This window comes from Sebastes fasciatus, chromosome 12, assembly GCF_043250625.1.
Source record: "Sebastes fasciatus isolate fSebFas1 chromosome 12, fSebFas1.pri, whole genome shotgun sequence".
NCBI classification, from domain to species: domain Eukaryota; kingdom Metazoa; phylum Chordata; class Actinopteri; order Perciformes; family Sebastidae; genus Sebastes; species Sebastes fasciatus.
Window position 1 is genome coordinate 25,442,880 of NC_133806.1, and position 22,139 is coordinate 25,465,018.

Genomic DNA, 22,139 nt, shown 5'->3' on the forward strand with positions numbered 1-22,139 from the left:
GGGCTCCGCAGCGAGAAACGTTATCGTCTCCGACTGGTTGCCGGTGTCTCCCTCCGGCCGCGGTCGGGAGTCTGAAGCAGGAAAAGCCAACACTAGGATCAGCATTGATTCATGGAGAGACCTTCGTCTGGTCAGCTAACATTACTGCCAAGCAGGTGAAATATAGAGTGATATTGTGGTTTTAGCTGACGTGTGTCGCCTCACTGTTTTGAGCGATGCTCGTTCATGTCTATTTAGAGCGAGCAAGCGCGAGCCCGACGCTGACTTTCGTTGATTTAACGGCCACAGGTGTCGCTGTTAACAAGCATTTCTGATTCTTACAAACAATCCCTTTAAAAAATCATTTGAATAATGCAGCTGTTCTATGATTGATTACATTTTAATTTCCAATATACAGTATGCTGCGAACAAATGCATGGGGGGTGGTGGGGTTAATTGAAAATCCATAAATATTGCTTGTTTGGGATCTGGGAACGTCTTTAACAAAAAAACAAAAAACAAAATTAATATATTTTAAGGAAAAGGCCGATCAATGTTTCTTCTTAAAAGAACAGTACGATTAAAAAATTAACAAGTTAAATAAAAATCTAACTCATATAAAGAATATCCGGAGAAGCATCTTTTAATTAATTTCTGTACATAAACCAGCACCAACGTCCACTTCCTGTCCACCGAGAGGCTCCTGGACGAGCTGCTGATGATTATTAGTTTTAATAATACCGACACTTTTCTTCGGTGAGAGTAAAAACTCGTCAGAGTGAGACACAACTAATTATTTCCTTTTAACATCTTTACTTCCGTCCATAAAGTCCCATGATGCCTCTGTCCTCAGCCGTCTTCGTCCTCGTCCTCGCCGTGGGATCCGATGGTCTGCAGGTCCGGCGGCTCCTCCAGCGCCTCCTGCTGGATGTGTTGGATGGACACTATGCCGGTCAGCAGGGCATAGCCAAGCATGGCGCCCAAAGCCACCAGCGCCGACAGCAGCTGCTTCCGGCGCTTGTTGGGGACGTGATCAAAGTCACCGCCTTCAGGCTGCGGCGGAGAGGACGTCTTCTGACTGGAGCTCTCTAAAAAACAACACAGAGGACGTCAGCGAGACAAGACCCTGAACGCACAAGATTCATTTAGGACCAAAACCTCCTAAAAACCATAAACTACCACCAAGAAAACATGAATCCAATAAATTCATCTCTTCACACAGTTTCCATTTTCCCTCCTTCAAACAAACGATGAGACACTCTGTTTATATGATGTCACTCAGTGATGTCATATGGAAAATAGCACGTGTTGATGTGAAGCCGAGCTGATGTGCAGCCAGGTGTTTGGTCTCACCTCGGCCGTCTCGGGGGAAGTAGAGCAGCAGGATGTTGCTGCAGAAGTTGCTGAGGTTGTCCAGAGACTTCAGGTGCTGCTGAAGTTTCCCGTTGGGCAGTTTGGACTTCAGGACGGGCGCCAAGTGACCGAACACGTAGGCGTCCAGAGACGAAGGCCTGCATAGCCAAAACCACAACAGGGTTAGTTTACACTGGAGATATTCTGATATAGGTTGTAGCAGCTTCACGTATAGTCTAATAATATATATAACTCGTAGGAAAAAATCAATACACCTATGTGTCGCAATTTTGTTTGAGGATTTTTAAATAGATTTTTTAATGTCAGAATCGATATATTTAATTAATTTTAGTCTTTATTGTTGTAGTCTGAGTAATGTGATGTCATATCCGTTCCTTATCCGTTAACCAAAACAAACCGCAGCGAGCCAAAACGATAAAGTAGAAAACGTTGGAGGGTCTGCTTGGATACGACCTGCACCCTCACATTTTAAATCCAAAGTGGTAAACACACCACATCCAGTAAAGGATGGAAACACTTTGGGTTTCACACTTTGCAGGAAAAGCAGAGCTAGACATCATTGCTAAAGCTGCATGCTAACTCTGTCATGGACAGGAAACGTTATCGTATTGCGGTAAGGTGCGGTCAAGTCGGCCGTCACTCTCATCTTCGTGGTCAAATGGGCCGACGCTACAACTGTAGAGCACCCATATACTGACATTTATGTTAAATACATTCAAACGGCCCCGATGGAGCTGACCATGGATGTATAAAGAGAACGGAGCTGACGGGAGAGCTAGCGACGGACTTTGTGAAGTTAGCGGAAGTATACACGTGTGACTACGTCTGGTTTTTAAAATAAGGTGTTAACGGGAACTGTATATACAAAATACATATATGAAAATAAGATTGATTTGATTATATTCACCAGAAGTATAAAACATTACATGTCCCTTTATAAATTAAAAAGAAAATACCACTAATTTGTGAGGGAAATATCTTTATTCTTTGATTTTTGGGTTACTGGAAAAATGTAATAAATAATTCCTAACAATGACTGATATATTTGACTTCAGGACATCTCTGACTACATACATGCTGAAAATCAAACATTTTTACTGGATTCATTTAGAGATTTTCTAAATTAAAAGTCCCTAGAAGTGTATGATTCAACTTGTTAAAAGTTAACAAAAATCACAATAAATCGTAAAATCGAATCGCAATACTTAAAAATCACAATACATTAGGAATCAGGAGATAGGTGCCTTAATAACTAGGCCTGTGAGGGCAAGATAACTCTAACTTTATATTTTTATAGACAATAACTATAGTTTTTACCAGACCTGAACCTCATGGATCAGGTCTGTTTGTTTGTTAACCAGATATCTCGTTGAGTGTTGAGTCTATCAGATGAGAGGTGAGACAGATGTTCTGCTGGATGACTTAAGATTCAGGTAGAGATCACCTGACCTCCTCATCATTACCAGCGTGGATGTACTTACGAGTCCCCGAAGAAGAACTTGTGTGAGCCGAGTCGCTGGGACAGCAGGTTCATACACTCTGCAGCATCACGGTACAACTGAAAAACACAACTACATGTTAGTGTTTGTCTTCAATAAGGAAATATAGCAAATATAGCAAATATAGCAAATATAGCAAATATAGCATATTTGGCATATATATATATATATATATATTAATAATTAAAACTTCCTCCACTGAGGAGCCTGAAAGTCTTCCTACTAAGATTTAGTAGTTGTTGAACGGACCAGTTGGCTGTTTTCCTTCAACTCCTCTAGTTTCCAGCTGGGTTCTGCTCGTTAAGGAGCAGCTGTCAGTAGAAACAATTGTAATCATGTTTTTATGATTTTTGCAGGAGCTCGAAGTGTCTAAAAACAAGTCGGCAAAGACGGAAACATTTTTTCTTCCTTCCTGTAACGTTTTCATGCCGACAGGGACAGCTTGTTCTTTAACCACCTTCTCGTGACCTCTGACCTGTTTCCACACATCGTTCCATAACTGCAGTTTTCCAACAGAAAAAAAATCCTCTCAAGACATTTTTTCCTTTCCCTGTAAATTTTTTCCAAACCCTGAAAAAACCCTGTGAAAGGAGACCTCTGGACCAACTGGAAAAATGTTGATGATGTTACTGCAGCCGATTAAAGTCACATTAAGAGACTCAGACCAACACAAAGTGCTTCTCAGACACCACGTTTCACTTCTGATTTCACATATTTCAGTTTCATTCATATGTCTCGTGGCGCTGCGTAAATACAGAAGCTCACCTCCTTCTCCAGTTCCTCTCCAGACTCCAGGCTCTCGTCTCCTCGCAGCAGTCGCAGTTTTTCCAGCTGACAGCGCTGCATCCGGCCGGGCAGGAAGAAGTTCAGAGGGAACGGCATGTGCTCCGCGTACCAGCGGCGAGTCACGTCCACGTAGTTCTTCGGCTCAACCCAGAACGTGTAGATCTACGACAGACAGAACCATCCTCAACACGGGACCAGAACAGTTTCTGTTTGTGTTATGGCTGTCATTCGATTAATATATTTAATCCCGATTAATCGCACATTTTTTATCTGTTCAAAATGTACCTTAGAGGGAGATTTGTCAAGTATTTAATACTCTTATCAACATGGGAGTGGACAAATATGCTGCTTTATGCAAATGTATGTATATATTTATTATTGGAAATCAATTAACAACACAAAACAATGACAGATATTGTCCAAAAAAAACTCACAGGTACTGCATTTAACATAAAAAATATGCTCAAATCATAACATGGCAAACTGCAACCCAACAGACAACAACAGCTGTCAGTGTGTCAGTGTGCTGACTTGACTATGACTTGCCCCAAACTGCATGTGATTATCGTAAAGTGGGCATGTCTGTAAAGGGGAGACTCGTGGGTACCCATAGAATCCATTTTCATTCACATATCTGGAGGTCAGAGGTCAAGGGACCACTTTGAAAATGGCCATGACAGTTTTTCCTCGCCACAATTTTGTATAAGTTTGGAGCGTTATTCAACCTCCTTCATGACGAGCTAGTATGACATGGTTGGTACCAATGGATCCATTAGGTTTACTAGTTTCATATGATACCAGTATCTTCACTCTAGCTTTAAAACTGAGCCCGCTACAACTTTAGTCTCTGTCCATGTTTTATGGACCAAGATGTGTTTCTCACCAGAGCAGGTTTGAGTTTCTCCTCCAGCAGAGAAATGAAGGCCAGGCTGTCGGCTCCCTCCTTGGCCGATAGATCATAGTCTGCGTTGTATTTCTGAAAAACACAAGTCAGATTTTCTCAAACACACAAACTGGAGAACAAACCAAACCTCAGATGTTGCAGCAGGTCAACACTACTTTTATAAAAAGGTGAAATGCTCCTGAGCTGTTGGAGATACCGGTGGACATTGAAACCAGGACGGACCAGGACATTTAGGCCCTGTTCACACCTGAGTGATCCGATCACTAGTGGACAGCTCTAAGTACGTCTGTTCACACCTGGCATTAGAATGCGTCTCCAGCAACCACTTGTGATCAGCTCGCTCTACTGTATATGCAAATAAACACGTAGTAAACACATGGCGAATATTCATAACATATTCATGAATTCAGGTACATTTTATAAACATTTTATCAACATTTTATCAACATCCAAATAAAAGGTTATTGTACCGGTGGTCCCCCGGGACCTCCATGGCGCCGACACCATCGCCTTTGCCAGGCAACAACAGCGAACAGAGCTTCAGAACTGGGTATGATGGTACGTGTCCACAGGGGCGTTTTTTATGGCGAGGGATCTCCTCGCTTCCCAGCATTGGACGCCTGATGGGCTGCCACTAGACACCTGATTGGACGAATGCTTTCCCTCGTGGGCTGCAGCTCCCAGCTTTCAAACCAGAACCAACATGGCAGCTCGTTTGGAAACTTTCTTCTTTTATATCACGGTAATAGTTCACCGAAATGTGTTTCTGAAAACATTTCATGTAGAAATAATCCATGTTGATGAATCTGTCTTTATTTTAGATCGACAACGGTTAGGTTAAAAGTTTCTAGAGAGTTTCCAGAGGCGGTGAGTCGCGCCGGCTGCCCCTGATTCACATAAAGTAGCTTTGACCTCAACTTTATGCAAATAACTTTATGCACTTGACGCCCCGTCTCTCCAATCGTGCCGCTACTCTACCAGAATGCATTGCACGGCTGCTTACATAGACAATGAATGGGAAGCGTGGAATGGTCCGATCTCAATGCGTCTTGAATGCACTCACACCTGTAGTTAGAGCTGTCCACTGGTGATCCGATCACTCAGGATGCAGGTTAATACCAGGTGTTAACAGGGCCTCAGTGTTACCGGACTGAAAGTGTAAAGTTTGTCCTGAGGGCGGTGCTAAAGGAAAGGTCACAAAGGTCACAAAGGTCACAGGGTTCATTCTCTGAAGAGCAAGAATGAAATCATAATGGAAACATGGCTGTTAGTTTTTGGAATTTTTGACGTTAACGGTGATGCTAGAAAACCAAAGAAGAAGAAGAAGTGTGACTGGAGTGAATAACTGGGAGTTAAAGCGTGAAGCCAGCAGCAGTTTTGCTCCTCTGAGCTTCTTCAGCAGCTCTCCTGTCGCTGTGGTTTCTGACTAACCTACCGCAGCGTGGAGGCACCGAGCATGCTGGGTAATGTGTTCCAGCTGCCTGGTAGAGATGGGAAAATACTGAGCAGCTGAAAGACTTATTCAGACGTCACACAGAGAGTCATCCCTCACACTTTGGTTGTTCTACAAACGCAGAACAGATTTCTGTGTGGAAAACATGAACTGACTGACTGACTGAGAGAACCTGATCCTCCACAAACTTCTTCCATTTGATCCCATAAAGAAAATAAAAGCCAGACGTCATTGAGCAGTATCATCTGATATTATGAGTGTGTGATGACGACGGTCGGCTGCAGGGAGGCAGATTATAGGGGTGGGAAAAACATCGATTCACCTATGTATCAGGATTTTTTTTACGATTTTGAAATAGATTTTTTTTCAGAGTACACTGTAAATAAATCATATTATATATTATATATTGTCCTTCAGAGTTTCCAGCAGCGGAACTTTATGAGAACTACCCTCTCTGTAGGAATGTGTCTCTGGCTGCAGCTTCCTGTTGTTAAAGGACTTTTTCCAGTTGGCTGCAGAGCTCGCACGCACGCAAAAAATTTAAAGGATCGGTGTGTAACATTTCGGGGGATCTATTAGCAGCCCTGATGCATGCTGGGAAGTTACCTGTTTTCTGAGGTGGATGATGATCTCAGAGGTTCTGGACAGACTCTCTTTCTGATTGGTCCTCAGAGTAGGAAGTGATCCTGAGACAGAAGAAACAAACATCAGTTTCTTCTTCATGTGTTTCTGAGTGAAAGTGAACTGACAGTGAGTGTAGAGGAGGAGGTCTCACCGCTGGGACTCCTCCAGGGGTTGGACATCTTTCTGAGTTTAAGAGGAGCTCCTGCAAACTGAGCGTAGGCCTGCAGAAAGACACACAATATCATCAACTACACAACAGAACCCTGTTTCCTTCAGCATGTTACGCTGTGTTCACACCAAGAGCGAAGCGAATTTCAGCCTCGCTTTACTCACTCGAGTTGGACCGCTGGTATCGTTTGTGTTCATTCGCTCTAGACCAGGGGTCTCAAACTCGCGGCCCGCGGGCCAATTGCGGCCCGCAAGACGATATTTTGTGGCCCCCACCTTGATATGAAAGTTTAATGTTAGTGCGGCCCGCAAATTTTTTTTTTTTTTATAAAGTTTTTTTTGGGGGCATTTTTTCATTTTTATTGACAGGACAGTGGATAGAGTCTTGGAAAGGGGGGAGAGAGAGAGTGGATGCGGAAAGGGCCACAGGCCGGATTCGAACCCGGGCCGCCGCGGTCAGGACCAAGTCTTGTTACATGGGCGCCCGCTCTACCAACTGAGCTAACCAGGCGCCCTCGGCCCGCGAGTTTTATGTGAATGGCAGTTTGCCGTTGAAGGTCCCTTTGTTGCGCGAGCCCGAGCTGAACGAACCTACCAATCACAGCGGGGTATATGGCTCCCGGGGACGGGCAATCGGCCGGGCTTGATGCAAGCAGAGAAACATTTCACAACAACTGTGGCGGCGCCCGTGTAACATCGCATAAGCTTGATTAAAGCTTGATTTATACTTCTGCGTTGAATCGACGCCGTAGCCTGACGTGCACCTCTCCAGAAATGTAACTACACGTCGCGGCGACGCAGACCGCAACAGCTGTGATTGGTCCAGTCTCTCAGCGATGCTGAGCGGCCAGGACCCCGGACAACCACAGAAAGTTCTACTTCTCTCTGCCTCCATCTTTTCAATGTTTGTTCACACAAATCCACTCAGATATATGTTCTCTTTTCGGCGTTGCAGTAATGTCAGTAAAAGTTCTGTGGTTCAACAGTTATTAGCTCCAACTCCCTCAGTTTCTGTTTGTAGTACAAGAAGAAGAAGGAAACTCATAGAGACGCCGCCGCCAACTAGCGGTTTGGTGGTGTAATTGCAGAGCAACACAAACACAGCAGGCACAACTTTATTGCGGAGTGACACCAAGTGGAATGAATATATATCTTGTCACACAGCCCCAATCATGTCTTTTTCAAAGCCTGCAGTGAAGAGAAAGGTTGGTGACGAGCACAGACAATTTCAGGAAAAGTGGGAGACGCAATAGAGGCCATGTTCAGAAGAACCGTTCATGTTCAATGTTCCATTAATGTTCAGGACAGTTCATGTTCAGAAGAACCCATTCAAGTTAAAGAACTGTTAATAATGACGTTTGAGAAGATTGTTTTTTTTTTTAACAAAGCTTTTTTTGTGGAATACCTGATGCGGCCCAGCCTCACCCAGACTCTGCCTCCAGCGGCCCCCAGGTAAATTGAGTTTGAGACCACTGCTCTAGACGCTCCGGAGAGAAGGAGTTTGTCTCCTAATACCAACAACTATTCTTTCCTCCATCAACCATGGAAGAAATAACCACTGTTGCTGCTTTGTACATGTCGGTGAAGTCCTAGATATGTCAGATAACCAAACGCCGTCGTGTCTGGGTTCAGAACATCAACCGGCGGAGAGCTGTATTCACATACAGTGTCATTGCACTGACTGTATCAAGCAGCCACACGTCACTACTGAGGTATGAACCCAAAATAAACAGATTGTGCTGTGATTTAATATCAATAAACAGATCTGAATTCATGCTTTTTCAGGTCTGTTACCAGGACGACAAGCAAACATCTTTTAAAATGCTTGTTTTCTGAATGGAGTTTGGATGGATCAGTGCCAGGCACCGCTGCTCCATCAACACTCAACATAAAGTCATCTAGGAATAAATACGGCAGCAACGTTGTTGTTTCTCCCATAGACAGTCTGTGGTTTCTACACAGAGTTTGGTCCGGTCTCTGTACAGATTGTTCAAAATAAAAAAGTACTATAAGTACTATGAAGTCATGTATGTATTAAATACTGTGAGTGAGTGAGTGGTGGGAGAAAACAGTGTTTTACAGTAAATGTTGGAATGACTCAGTTCTTCTGCAATTAAAAAATAATAAAAGCTTTATTCGGAGTCGAGAAACTCGTTCAACTTTTACAGCCAGAAAAAAAACAGAGAGGAAGAATTTCCTCATAAATCTGACTGTGTGTGTGTGTGTGTGTGTGTGTGTGTGTCTGTCCGTCTGTACAAAACATAATCACTTCATCATTATATCCTGTTATACATTAGTGTGAAAGTTTCATAATTAGCATGAATTATTGAGTTATGACCAGGAACATGTTTTGTGAGGTCACAGTGACCTTTGACTTCAGACTTTAGTGGATGTCCCCACAGTGTTGCATGATTGGAGAATACTGTTGGAACATGGATGCCGAATTAGTTTTCCAGGTTCGGGAGGTTTCCAGACCAGCAGCAGATTCTGGTTCTGGTTAGAACCCGGCCGGCGGTGTGATTCCCAGCAGGCAGCGACAGTTTTCCAACCGCTCCATCATTACCCAGAGTGCACTGCTGCCCTGCGCTCAGATCTCCGTCCAACACAAACATGTTTCAATCAGGTTTAATGACTCAGCGGAGCACGGCCGCCCTCAGAGTGTGACTGAGAAAATTCCTGTTTCCACACACCAATTTCACTTCAGAATAAAAGCACACCACCTGAGAGTGTCACTGAGAAACTTCCTGTTTCCACAGACTAATTTCACTTCAGAATAAAAGCACACCACCTGAGAGTGTCACGGAGAAACTTCCTGTTTCCACAGACTAATTTCACTTCAGAATAAAAGCACACCACCTGAGAGTGTCACGGAGAAACTTCCTGTTTCCACAGACTAATTTCACTTTAGAATAAAAGCACACCACCTCAGACTGTCACTGAGAAACTTCCTGTTTCCACAGACTAATTTCACTTCAGAATAAAAGCACACCACCTGAGAGTGTCACGGAGAAACTTCCTGTTTCCACAGACTAATTTCACTTTAGAATAAAAGCACACCACCTCAGACTGTCACTGAGAAACTTCCTGTTTCCACAGACTAATTTCACTTTAGAATAAAAGCGGAGGAAGTTGTTTAAACTGTCATCTGGTAACTAAATAATCAATAATAATAATAATAAAAAAATAATCAGATGAGATGCATCAGGATCTCAGTGATGTGATTGATGGATAGACCCATCACAGCCGACCTTCACTTTTTACTCTTCCAGTACACAGACTTTATATAAAACAAAATGTAGAATTAAGATGGAGGGAAGCTCACTGACAGACAAACAGAGTTTAGTTTAAAGCTACTGTGGTGCCACCTGGTGGTCGTAGGTAGAATTGCTGTGGCTCAGAGGGTAGAGCAGGTTGTCCACCAATCGGAAGGTCGGTGGTTCGATCCCCGGCTGCTCCGGGTCACATGTCGATGTGTCCTTGAGCAAGACACTTAACCCCAAATTGCTCCCGGAGGCATAGCCATCGGTGTGTGAATGAGTATTTAGATTAAATCCTGATGGGCAAAGTTGGCACCTTAGTAGCCTCTGCCATCAGTTTGTGTGTGTGTGTGAATGGGTGAATACTGACATGTAGTGTAAAGCGCTTTGAGTGGTCGGAAGACTAGAAAAGCGCTATATAAGTCCAAGTCCATTTACCATTTTACCATTTTACATATATACATATACACATATACACATATACTGTATACATGTATATGACTTAGGGCTGGAAGATTTACCTATCTCCTGATTCGGTTCTATCACAATACTTGGGTGCCAATTCGTATGTATCATGATTTTCAAGTATTGCGATTCGATATTATGATTTATTGAGATTTTTGTTAACTTTTTTAACACTAAAACTACATGAAACTGATAATACTTGTGTACTTGTACTGCTGATACTTTAACTAAATGAAGCTGAACATACTTGTGTACTTTTACTACTGATACTTTAACTACATGAATGAAGCTGATAATACTTGTGTACTTGTACTGCTGATACTTTAACTAAATGAAGCTAATGATACTTGTGTACTTGTACTACTGATACTTTAACTACATGAAGCTGATAATACTTGTGTGTTCTTTTACTATTGATACTTTAACTATATGAATGAAGCTGAACATACTTGTGTACTTTTACTACTGATACTTTAACTACAAGAAGCTGATAATACTTGTGTACTTTTACTACTGATACTTTAACTACATGAATGAAGCTGATACTTGTGTGTTCTTTTACTATTGATACTTTAACTATATGAATGAAGCTGAACATACTTGTGTACTTTTACTACTGATACTTGAACCACATGAAGCTGATAATGCTTGTGTACTTTTACTACTGATACTTTAACTATAAGAAGCTGAAAATACTTATGTACTTTTACTACTGATACTTTAACTACAAGAAGCTGATAATACTTGTGTACTTTTACTACTGATACTTTAACCACATGAAGTTGATAATACTTGTGTACTTGTACTACTGATACTTGAACTACATGAATGAAGCTGATAATACTTGTGTACTTTTACTACTGATACTTTAACCACATGAAGCTGATAATGCTTGTGTACTTTTACTACTGATACTTTAACCACATGAAGCTGATAATACTTGTGTACTTGTACTACTGATACTTTAACTACATGAAGCTGATAATACTTGTGTACTTTTACTACTGATACTTTAAATACATGAAGCTGATAATACTTGTGTACTTGTACTGCTGATACTTTAACTAAATGAAGCTGAACATACTTGTGTACTTGTACTACTGATACTTTAACTACATGAATGAAGCTGAAAATACTTGTGTACTTTCATCTTTAACTATATGAAGCTGTTATTACTTGTGTACTTTTACTATTGATACTTTAACCACATGAAGCTGATAATACCTGTGTACTTGTACTACTGATACTTTAACTACATGAATGAAGCTGAACATACTTGTGTACTTTCATCTTTAACTATATGAAGCTGTTATTACTTGTGTACTTTTACTATTGATACTTTAACCACATGAAGCTGATAATACCTGTGTACTTTTACTACTGATACTTTAACTACATGAAGCTGGTAATACTTGTGTACTTGTACTACTGATACTATGTAGTTGCATCTCCAGTTGCACGTTGATCATCAATCAATCAATCAATCAATCGATGATGACGTGAATTTGACGTCTCAAACTGTCACACATGATAAAAAGAGATCAATGAGTTGAATCGATCCGGAGACACACTGACTGATGACCCTGAAGTGACCGACGTCACTCAGTTGAGCCGTTAAAACGGTTTGTGTCGGTTAACCGTCAGTCTGACGTTCATTGAGCCGTTAGCATGGTAACGCTAGCAGCAGTTACCGGTTGATTTAACCGTGTTTCTGTGTGTGAATGAGACCGGCCGACGGCCGGTGAACCGCCTTGGTTCGGTGTGACCGGAGACTCACCAGAACCACCAGACAGTCGGTGCTGACGGACGGTAGACCCCAGTCTCCTTCCCAGCAAAACAACTCGTCGGGCGCCGCCATCTTCAACCGGAACTGATGACCTTTCACACCGGAAGTGGAGCTCGACCCGTTTACCACCAGAATAAAATACAGAGATTCCTCTACCGAAGTAAAAGTATGAGAAAAAAAAGTTTTAAAATACCACAAGTACGAGTCCTGCATCCAAAATATCACTTCAGTAAAATCAAAATTTAGTAAAAGTAGGAATGCACACAAGTATTACCAGCTCCATGTAGTTAAAGTATTAGTAGTAAAAGTACACAGGTATGTTCAGCTTCATGTAGTTAAAGTATCAGTAGTAAAAGTACAAAGGTATGTTCAGCTTCATGTAGTTAAAGTATCAGTAGTAAAAGTACAAAGGTATGTTCAGCTTCATGTAGTTAAAGTATCAGCAGTAAAAGTACACAAGTATTACCAGCTTCATATAGTTAAAGTATCAGCAGTAAAAGTACACAAGTATTCTCAGCTTCATATAGTTAAAGTATCAGCAGTAAAAGTACACAAGTATTCTCAGCTTCATATAGTTAAAGTATCAGCAGTAAAAGTACACAAGTATTCTCAGCTTCATGTAGTTAAAGTATCAGCAGTAAAAGTACACAAGTATTACCAGCTTCATGTAGTTAAAGTATCAGCAGTAAAAGTACACAAGTATTACCAGCTTCATGTAGTTAAAGTATCAGTAGTAAAAGTACAAAGGTATGTTCAGCTTCATGTAGTTAAAGTATCAGCAGTAAAAGTACACAAGTATTACCAGCTTCATATAGTTAAAGTATCAGCAGTAAAAGTACACAAGTATTCTCAGCTTCATATAGTTAAAGTATCAGCAGTAAAAGTACACAAGTATTCTCAGCTTCATGTAGTTAAAGTATCAGCAGTAAAAGTACACAAGTATTACCAGCTTCATGTAGTTACAGTATCAGTAGTAAAAGTACAAAGGTATGTTCAGCTTCATGTAGTTAAAGTATCATCAGTAAAAGTACACAAGTATTACCAGCTTCATGTAGTTCAAGTATCAGTAGTAAAAGTACACAAGTATTACCAGCTTCATGTAGTTAAAGTATCAGCAGTAAAAGTACACAAGTATTCTCAGCTTCATATAGTTAAAGTATCAGCAGTAAAAGTACACAAGTATTCTCAGCTTCATATAGTTAAAGTATCAGCAATAAAAGTACACAAGTATGTTCAGCTTTATGTAGTTAAAGTATCAGCAATAAAAGTACACAAGTATGTTCAGCTTTATGTAGTTAAAGTATCACCAGTAAAAGAACACAAGTTTGTTAAGCTTAATGTAGTTAAAGTATCAGTAGTAAAAGTACACAGGTATTCTCAGCTTCATGTAGTTAAAGTATCAGTAGTAAAAGTACACAAGTATTCTGAGCTTCATGTAGTTAAAGTATCAGTAGTAAAAGTACACAAGTATGTTCAGCTTCATGTAGTTAAAGTGTCAGCAGTAAAAGTACACAAGTATGTTCAGCTTCATGTAGTTAAAGTATCAGCAGTAAAAGTACACACGTATGTTCAGCTTCATGTAGTTAATGTATCAGAAATAAAAGTACACAAGTATTATCAGCTTCATGTTAAAGTGAGAAACGTTTACTTCCTGTTTTCTGCAACATGAGACGTCTTTGCTGGATGTTTCCAGTCTTTCAAAACTCAGTTTCTCACTTTTCACAGTGAAGACATTTTTACTATGAGAGGAAAACAGAAGTGAAAAACAGATTGAAATAGATTCCAATGACTGACGTGTTTGTGCCCCAAAAAGTGTTTTTTAAATCTCATCTCTCAATGAAATTATTCTTTATTTACATACAAGACAAAACATTTACTTACATATAATTCAATAAATTACAAAAAAAGTATCATTAATTCAAAAGTAAAACAGCGAGGTAAAAGAAAAACAAAGCAAGTCAATAAATTCATAATCACTACAAACAAACTACTACTTCACAGATAAAAAGTTGAAGGTAGCAGACTGTGTCCAACTACAAGCCCCAGAGAGCATCGCTGTAAGAATCGTCCAATCAGAGAGCTTCAGACTTTCAGATCAGTTCAGCAGTTGTGTTGCAGAGTTTTTATTTTTTTAACAAAGTATTTTGTAATAATAGCAAGTCTGCAGGGAGTGTAGTACAATATAGACAGAGTTAGAAACAAAAATGAATATTGAATATTATATTTATATATGTATACACTTACTCCACAGGAACCTCCTGTGTTTCTTTGTTGTGTAATATTGATAATAAAAGGAATAAAGTTTACAGTATGAAAGATATTTACATCACCGGCTAGTTTCATAAAGACATTTTTGGGTCTTTAGTTCAGCTTGCTAGATGTTCTGATTAGTTTAATTTAACATAACTAATGAACACCTTAAACGTCATGCTGCTGTACTGTAACACACCTGCAGGCTAATAAAGTTGAACCTTCTCAAAGTTGCCTGACGTCTCGTCATCAGATGGTTTCTCTTCAGCCTCGGCTGACTACTGAGCTGTAGATGATGGCGTCCTCCGCCTCCTCCGCTGGCCTACAAATAAATAAGTAAAAAATAGTAATAAATAAATAAATGAATGAATATATAAATAAATTAATAAATTATTATGGTTCTTGTGTTCTACACTACCTGGCCTGGTTCTTGTGTTTGAACTGGACCGAGGCGTAGCTGACTTCCTCCACGGCCCGGCTGGGTTCCTGTAGCTGCTGCTCAGCAGGCAGCAGGACGTTACTGTAGATGATATCAGGAGGCTGGAGACCACAGACGAGGAAGAAATGAGGAAGGGAGACGCTTCTCAAGTGTTATCTGTTTAAAGCTGTTAAATGTGTCTCTACAACAAGAAGGTGATGAAGAACTCATTAACCAGTAATATTACCAGTATTTAATATATTTAGTATATTTAATATACCAGTATTTCCCCATTCTTCAGCTTCAGCTGCCAGCCTGCAGAAATCTTATTAAAAAACTGAACACATTTGGAATAAAAATACATTTTGGAAAAGAAAAAAGGTCAACATGAGTGTAACAACCTAAATGTGAACACATTATAATCTAGAAGAATCACCGATTGGCTGCTCAGGATGAGTTAGTAATGATGAACCAGCAGCAGGACACATGAGGCTGTTCACTAAACCATAAACCTCTTCCTCCATCCTCATCCTCCTCACTTGAACAAAGGACAATGTGGGCAGAACAAGGGGTAAAAAAAAGAAAAAAAAAAGAAAAGTGATAATAGAAATAAAGATTGAATGCATTATGTCTGACAGTGAGCCGGTTCCTCCCGTCACTAACTCACCTTTTGTTCCACCTCACCTCCCATAACTGGCTGACCTTTATCTGCTGCTGCTGCTCGCTTCCTGCAAATACAACAATAAAATACAACAATATGACCACAATAAAACCAGCAAATACAACAATAAAATACAACAATATGACCACAATAACACCAGCAAATACAACAAACCTGCATTATATATATATATATTTTTTAACTATGACATTTGAAGATAGTAAGACAATGGTACAGTAATAAATAATGTAACAGGTTGAATTCATGAGCTGTGTAATGAGACAGTTTGATTAAAATACCTTTTGATGAAGACCAGAATGAGAGCGAAGACAAGCAGCAGGACACCAAACACCACAGCGACTGTCGGATACAGGTAACCATGTCCTCCATTTTCTCCTGTTAAACACACCAGACTTTAATAAAGAGAATCATTATGAACCTACAGTAAACGTTAAACATCAGGCTAACACGAAGCATTAACAACTCAACATCCAAACCTTCACTTTCTCTGTCAACTTCTCAAAATAAGACTACGTCCTCACTAAACATCAGACAGCCACGTAGACGGGTACTTCACATAAAGTCAACGCCACGCCTCCTTTTGGCCATACGCGGTCTCCCTGATTCTGCTGGTCCCTAAAGGAGGTTTCAGACGCTGCTAATTGATCTGACTAGAACTTATTAGTTTGTGTTAGGGGGACCTCTTTATTGTGGATCTGGTCTCAGTTCGGTGTCTGACTGAATCCCCTGAAAATGTTCTCCGATAAAGATGGATCAAACAAACCTTCCTCTTCAGCCTCCACGTACAGGCTGTACGGTGGGGACAGTGTGCCGGCGTTCTTCAATCCACAGGTGTAGTTCCCAGAATCCTTTGCAGCCAGAGTGGTGAGCTGGAGGGCGAGGCCAGACTCTGAGAGGGCGTGGCCATCTCTGGACCAGGTGAACTTCAGTTGGTGGAAAGTACACTTTGTAGTAAGCGTACAGTTCAGAGTGACTGATTCACCTTTTTTAAACTCTCTGTCACTGTAGCTCTCTATCTTCATTGTAATCTGGTCTGAAACACATTTAAAATGTTAGTTTGCAGTTTCAATATATTATATTGTGATTATGAATGATGATTTGAGACTTGATAGAATTTATAATCCCCATTCTTTATTTATTACCCTTGATGCATTTATCATCACTTCAATCACCACGATTACTACATTAACATTATTATTGGGTAAACAATAGTTCATATATTTATTTGGCAGTAATATTAGAATGAAATCAGATGAGACTCTACCGACTGCTTACTGACGTAGTTACTCTGTGGGAGGAGGAAAGATGACAGATGTGTCTTTGAGAGGCGGATTCATCCACACCTTTTCAACACCTGACTAGAATGAGTCTCAAACCTACGATCAGATTCGATTTTTTTACTTTGCTTTTCTGAGATCAGATATCTGATCCACCGGAGACACATGAAAGGACTGAGGGGCCACTAAACCTGCACAAGACAAAAACAAACCATGTAATTCTCAAAGCACCCAAAGGGTGAAATGCACCTCTAACTGTGACAGCGTGATATTTGCACCTATTTAAATCAGGTAATGTGTAGACATTTGGTGCAAAATTGTTCCCTTTCAATGCAAATGAGCCTCATTGCCAAAAACAGTCCAATTCAGAAAGATCAGCGCTGATCTCTGCTGTTGTTCTGCCTACTGTGTTTTTGGCGTTGGTGTTACTTGGTTTTTGGCTGTTGCCATCTTGGTTTGTTGGCTGTCGCCATCTTGGTTATTTGGAACTAGAAGTGACATGAGAGGGTAAAGCTAAATACAACCGAACGCTGAATAAGAAATTTTTAGGCGACCAAAATGTTATAAATAACTCTGATGAAGTGAAAACACACTGTGAAAGGGTTAAAGTTGTAAGACAAAAACATGGACAACTCCCAGACCGGACAACGCCGTGGTATTGACCTGTCAATCACAAGGTAGTCACGCCCTAAAGCATCCCCTGCTTTATGGTCTATTTGACTCTAAATGGGACCACAATTTACTAAATGAACATCATGCTGTATTGAAGAAGACTTGAAACTAGCGATTGAGACCATAAACTCATGTTTACAATGTTTACTGAGGTAATAAATCAAGTGAGAAGTAGGGTCCTTTTCTCAGACACTTCTATACAACCAGACTTCTTTTGGCAAACAGAGGAGTCGCCCCCTGTTGGCTACTAGAAAGAATGCAGGTTTAAGGCACTTCAGTGTTGACTTCATGTTTCATGAACATGAAGACTTAAGAGGGTCCAACATCATTTAAGGTCAGACCCAGTGGGCAACCTCTGGGTCTGACCTTACATGATGTTGGACCCTCTTCATGTTGTACATTAAAGGACCGGTTTACATTTTTTACAGGATCAGTGCAGTGACCACAAGTACTACACAAATACTGTTACTGGTAGCAGAGGTGGCTGTAGTGGTGTTAATGATAGTATTAATGTAGTAATATTAGAATGAAAATAAAGTGATAATTTACCAGAACCAGAACATGCCTAAAACCCTCTGACTGTTGGACTTTCCATGCTGTGAAATGTTAAATATTATCAGGCTCATGTAAACCACAGACGTTAGTCTATGAAAACAGAAATCTGGCTACTGCACACACACTACTGGGCTTCAGGATTACAAATGTTAATACTCAGTAACATTCAATAAGTGTGTTGGCATAACAATACAATGCTCTTACCACTGACGGTGACTTTCGCTCCTGGTTGTCGGCCAGCAAAACTTGCTTCCTTGATGTTAGCTTCCATTCTGAAGCGAAGAGTTCCTTCATCTTCCTTCTGTACATCTCTGATCTGTAAAGTGCAGTTTCCCTTCATGTCTCCAATGTATCTGTAACGAGGGTTGTTGGTGGTTAAATCGCTGTCGTACACAGACGGAGTTAGGCCCTGACAGATTTCATGGTTCCGGCACCAGATGACTCTGATGATCTCTATTAAAACCTCTCTTCCATTGTCCATGACAGATTTAATTGGTGTGAAGGTGCAGGGGAGGTTGACAGTCGATCCTTTCACAGCACAACCAGGATCTGGATAGTTCACAGTCACACCCACAGCACCTGGAGACAAACAGGGTTGCATTAAATTAATAACAGAATTCAGTGTATCTGATTCTCTTTGTCTTTGGTCTGACTGTAAAAATACATTTACAGACCTGTGATTTGATCTCGTATTAAATTGTATTTGTGGCCTTTTTCTACACACAGACACAGAAACATTTCTGGCTTCAAACGTTGTTTTTGGTGTTCACACTGAGGTCTTTCCACAAACAGCACAACAGACGAGACATCTCCCAGTTATTCTTGATTAGACGTGACAGAAAGAGAAGCTGCCTAAAGCTTCGGATGAAGCTGAAGACGGCTGTGACCCGGAAATCGATCTCAATGCTCCATCTTGAAGGACGTCCCAATTCATAAAATGCATCTCGAGGAGAGAGGATCAAAGAGCGAGGAGGCTTGCAGGAGGAGCCATGAGCAAAGATACACCAGTGTATCCTCCAGTGTCTCCTCCACGGAAGTTTATCACCGACCGACCCGCCCCCTTATTGGATATCAGTTATTGATTGGACGCTGAGCCGATCGGTTTGATCAGATACATCAACATCACTGGAGTTTTATACCGGAGTGAAGACAGATCTCAGATTAAACATTTTATGGTTTAGTTGTCTTCTGATTCACCATCTAGTTAAAATCTGTGTTAACTGAAGGTGTGAACAGCAAACGGACCATGTTGATGGTAAAGTGTTCCAGCAGCAGAAGGACCTGCAGGATCTCTGCTTCACACACGGCAGCTGAAGGTGTCTGACACTGAAAGAGCTTTATAAGACCTGACAACGAACGGACCTCAAACAACTTTCTTCATTTATTAGAAAGAGTTTTCTTTTGATCATCTGTTATTTCCCCCATTAACTTTTATTAAGGATACAGTTAAAGTCAGAGAGAGAAGGAGAGTCTGTCTTTTACACCTTTTACATCATTTATTGTCATTTCCATTCAGTCACGTGAAGCTGATAATTCCTGAACGTCAGGTTTGATATGAGTTACATCATTTACATTTTCCCTGAAACATTCAGCCTAATACATAACTTCTAGTGTCAGAATATCAATAAATACAGACGCTAATAATTAATAAATAATATAAAGATATTGTGCCAGTAGAGGTGGTTCCTGGTTCTCTAAGCAGGACTCAGTCCACAGTAGAAATACAGACTGCAGGTTGTTCTTCATGTGCAGGTGTTTGTTAAACAGGTAACAGGCTACAGAGAGGAAACACTGCTGCTCTACCACTGATAACTGTGTTTTTATTAGTATTAGTACAGTTCAGACATAAACAGCTGTTGAAGCCGACTGACAGAAACGGACGCCGCTTCACATGACGCTTCAGAGGAAAGGACGTCTCATGTCTCTAAAAACATATTTCCTCGTTTCCTCTGTCCTCGAGTCTTTTCCTCGCCTCCTCCACTCGCATCTCCCGGCGGCGGGACTAAGACGCAAGGAGAGGAGTCGAGCCGTATAAAATCAGAAATGGGAAAGGCCTCAACTGTTCAAGTGTTCTTGTACCAAAACAAACATGGACGCCAACTCTCACCGTTTGATTTTTAAGTTTTTACTTTATTATTTCATGTTCTTGTTCAGAACAACCTGTAAATTATTTCATTTACAGGACATTTGATGACATTTATGTATTTATCGAGTCATTTATTTATTTATTTAATCATTTTTGATTTTGGCAGGTTCCGTCCTCCATACTGTATACATGCAGAATGAAATGAGTAATAGCGTTCAAAGAAGTGTTTATAATAAGTGTTCAGTAATAGACACATGAAGGGAAGTGAGAAAGTGAAGAAAATACATCTGTGAGATCAGAGTAACCAGCAATAGAAGAAGTACTCACATCATTTACTGCAGTAACAGTAAATAAATTAATCCTGTATTAAAATTTTTATAAAATTACCCAAGTATTATCATAAATAAACCATCAAAATTATTCTGAATAAAAAAATCAAATATAAACGATAAGATAAGATAAACTTTATTGTCCCGCAGGGAAATTGGAAAAAAATCGGGATTGTCTCCGAGCCACTGCATCACGCAACATACCAAAATCACAAACATACACCCATAAAACATACCGTATATCATACATACACTCATGTATGAACATGCTTAAGTTCACATGTTGAGTGTGAGACAGTAATTCTTAAAAACAATAAAAGGTAATAAAATACAGTAGTTTCAAATCATAAAATCAGATTATCACCAGATAATAAATAATCAATTTACAATATATTAGTTCTCAATAAAATCATATCATATAATACTAGACCTACTTGTTGCTGTTTAATATTTTGATGGATGATGAAATGAAGGAATTTTTGTACCGGTTTAGACGGCAAATTGGCATAAAAGTACTTATTTGGCACGATGGCCCCTCTCAGAGTGTTACTATTATTATTATTATAATTATTATTATTATTATTGTTATTATTACTATTATTATTATTATATTATTATTAAAGGGATAATATGAGAGCAGCTTTTTAATTCTGTATTTTATTTATGTACTTTACTCAACATAATTTTATTTATAAAGCACTTTGCAAAAGTAATTTACAGAACAGGAAGACAAACAAAAGAAAACAGAAATAAAGAACATTAAAGAAATCACATTGACAACAAAATACAGAAGTTTAAATACTGACCTGCTAGTACAAGTACCTCAGAAATGTACTTAAGTGCAGTACTCGTTTAAAGTAACTTCCCAGCACTAACAAAGAAACTCAATAAATATAAATAAATGTGTCTGTAATCATCAGATATAATAATTCTGTTAGGATTTGTTTTGCGATGTTGAATTTTGACCAAGAATCAGAAACAGATGAAAGAAAAACTGTGAATCTGTTCTTGAGAGAAATGAAAAATAATAACAACAGAACCAAGAGACAGATTCAGTTTTACCTGCCAGAAGGAACATGAAGCTCCAGAGAATGTTTCTGTCCAGAACTTCCATCCTTAGTTTTAAGAGTCGACTTCTTCTCCAGACAGTAAAGACTGTAAACTGACTGACTGACGGACAGATTGTGAAATAGTTCAGGAAATATGTTTGGTCACTTTCTGACTTCCTCCTTTCGTTCTTTTTCCGAGAACTCTTCTTTCAACAGATCTGTAAGCGAGATCTCCAAAACCCCTGACACCACCACTTCTTTTAAAATGAACTCTTTCTGAAAGCAAACTTCTCCTAAGTGCTAATAATACAGTCTGCACATCATCCGTCTATGTGTCATCATCATGTCATATTCTGTGAAGCAGTGAATTAAAGCCAGCGACAGTCAGAGAAACTGTCTCTGTCTTTAAAAAATGACGACAGCAGCACTTTATCTCAGAATTATTGAGTCACTCTCTTCACTGTCAGCTGTGAACTTTTGCACTAAACTGTACAACCCTCTCATTCTAAAACAGTTGTATTGTACA

The 22,139-nt window shown here is 40.0% G+C and overlaps 2 protein-coding genes and 1 long non-coding RNA gene across 3 annotated transcripts in view; 1 reads left to right on the forward strand and 2 right to left on the reverse strand.

Moving 5' to 3' along the window:
- Positions 1-22,139, forward strand: part of LOC141779529 (uncharacterized) — a 128,952-nt gene that overhangs the window by 28,919 nt on the left and 77,894 nt on the right. The window lies entirely within an intron of this gene.
- On the reverse strand, positions 607-12,443 carry LOC141779500 (metaxin-1-like). The gene is made up of 8 exons (XM_074654357.1): positions 12,287-12,443; positions 6,771-6,840; positions 6,602-6,681; positions 4,522-4,614; positions 3,618-3,800; positions 2,835-2,911; positions 1,333-1,490; positions 607-1,067 (listed from the first exon to the last, which is right to left on the reverse strand). The coding sequence occupies exons 1-8, from the start codon at positions 12,365-12,367 to the stop codon at positions 829-831; spliced, it is 981 nt and encodes a 326-aa protein (XP_074510458.1). The 5' UTR covers positions 12,368-12,443; the 3' UTR covers positions 607-828.
- Positions 14,122-21,878, reverse strand: LOC141779502 (myeloid cell surface antigen CD33-like). The gene is made up of 7 exons (XM_074654358.1): positions 21,627-21,878; positions 18,354-18,728; positions 16,409-16,678; positions 15,924-16,020; positions 15,631-15,691; positions 14,964-15,085; positions 14,122-14,867 (listed from the first exon to the last, which is right to left on the reverse strand). Exons 1-7 carry the CDS (start codon positions 21,676-21,678, stop codon positions 14,810-14,812), a joined length of 1,035 nt encoding a protein of 344 aa, XP_074510459.1. The 5' UTR covers positions 21,679-21,878; the 3' UTR covers positions 14,122-14,809.

Excerpts from the sequence above, each read along its gene's own strand:
- LOC141779500 (XM_074654357.1), bottom strand. The coding sequence starts at position 12,367 with ATGGCGGCGCCCGACGAGTTGTTTTGCTGGGAAGGAGACTGGGGTCTA. Across the intron at positions 6,682-6,770 it reads CCCCTGGAGGAGTCCCAGCG|GATCACTTCCTACTCTGAGG; the intron begins GTGAGACCTCCT and ends CTTCTGTCTCAG. Across the intron at positions 4,615-6,601 it reads TCATCCACCTCAGAAAACAG|AAATACAACGCAGACTATGA; the intron begins GTAACTTCCCAG and ends TGTGTTTTTCAG.
- LOC141779502 (XM_074654358.1), bottom strand. The coding sequence starts at position 21,678 with ATGGAAGTTCTGGACAGAAACATTCTCTGGAGCTTCATGTTCCTTCTG. Across the intron at positions 16,679-18,353 it reads AGCGAAAGTCACCGTCAGTG|ACCAGATTACAATGAAGATA; the intron begins GTAAGAGCATTG and ends AATGTGTTTCAG. Across the intron at positions 14,868-14,963 it reads AAACACAAGAACCAGGCCAG|GCCAGCGGAGGAGGCGGAGG; the intron begins GTAGTGTAGAAC and ends ATTTATTTGTAG.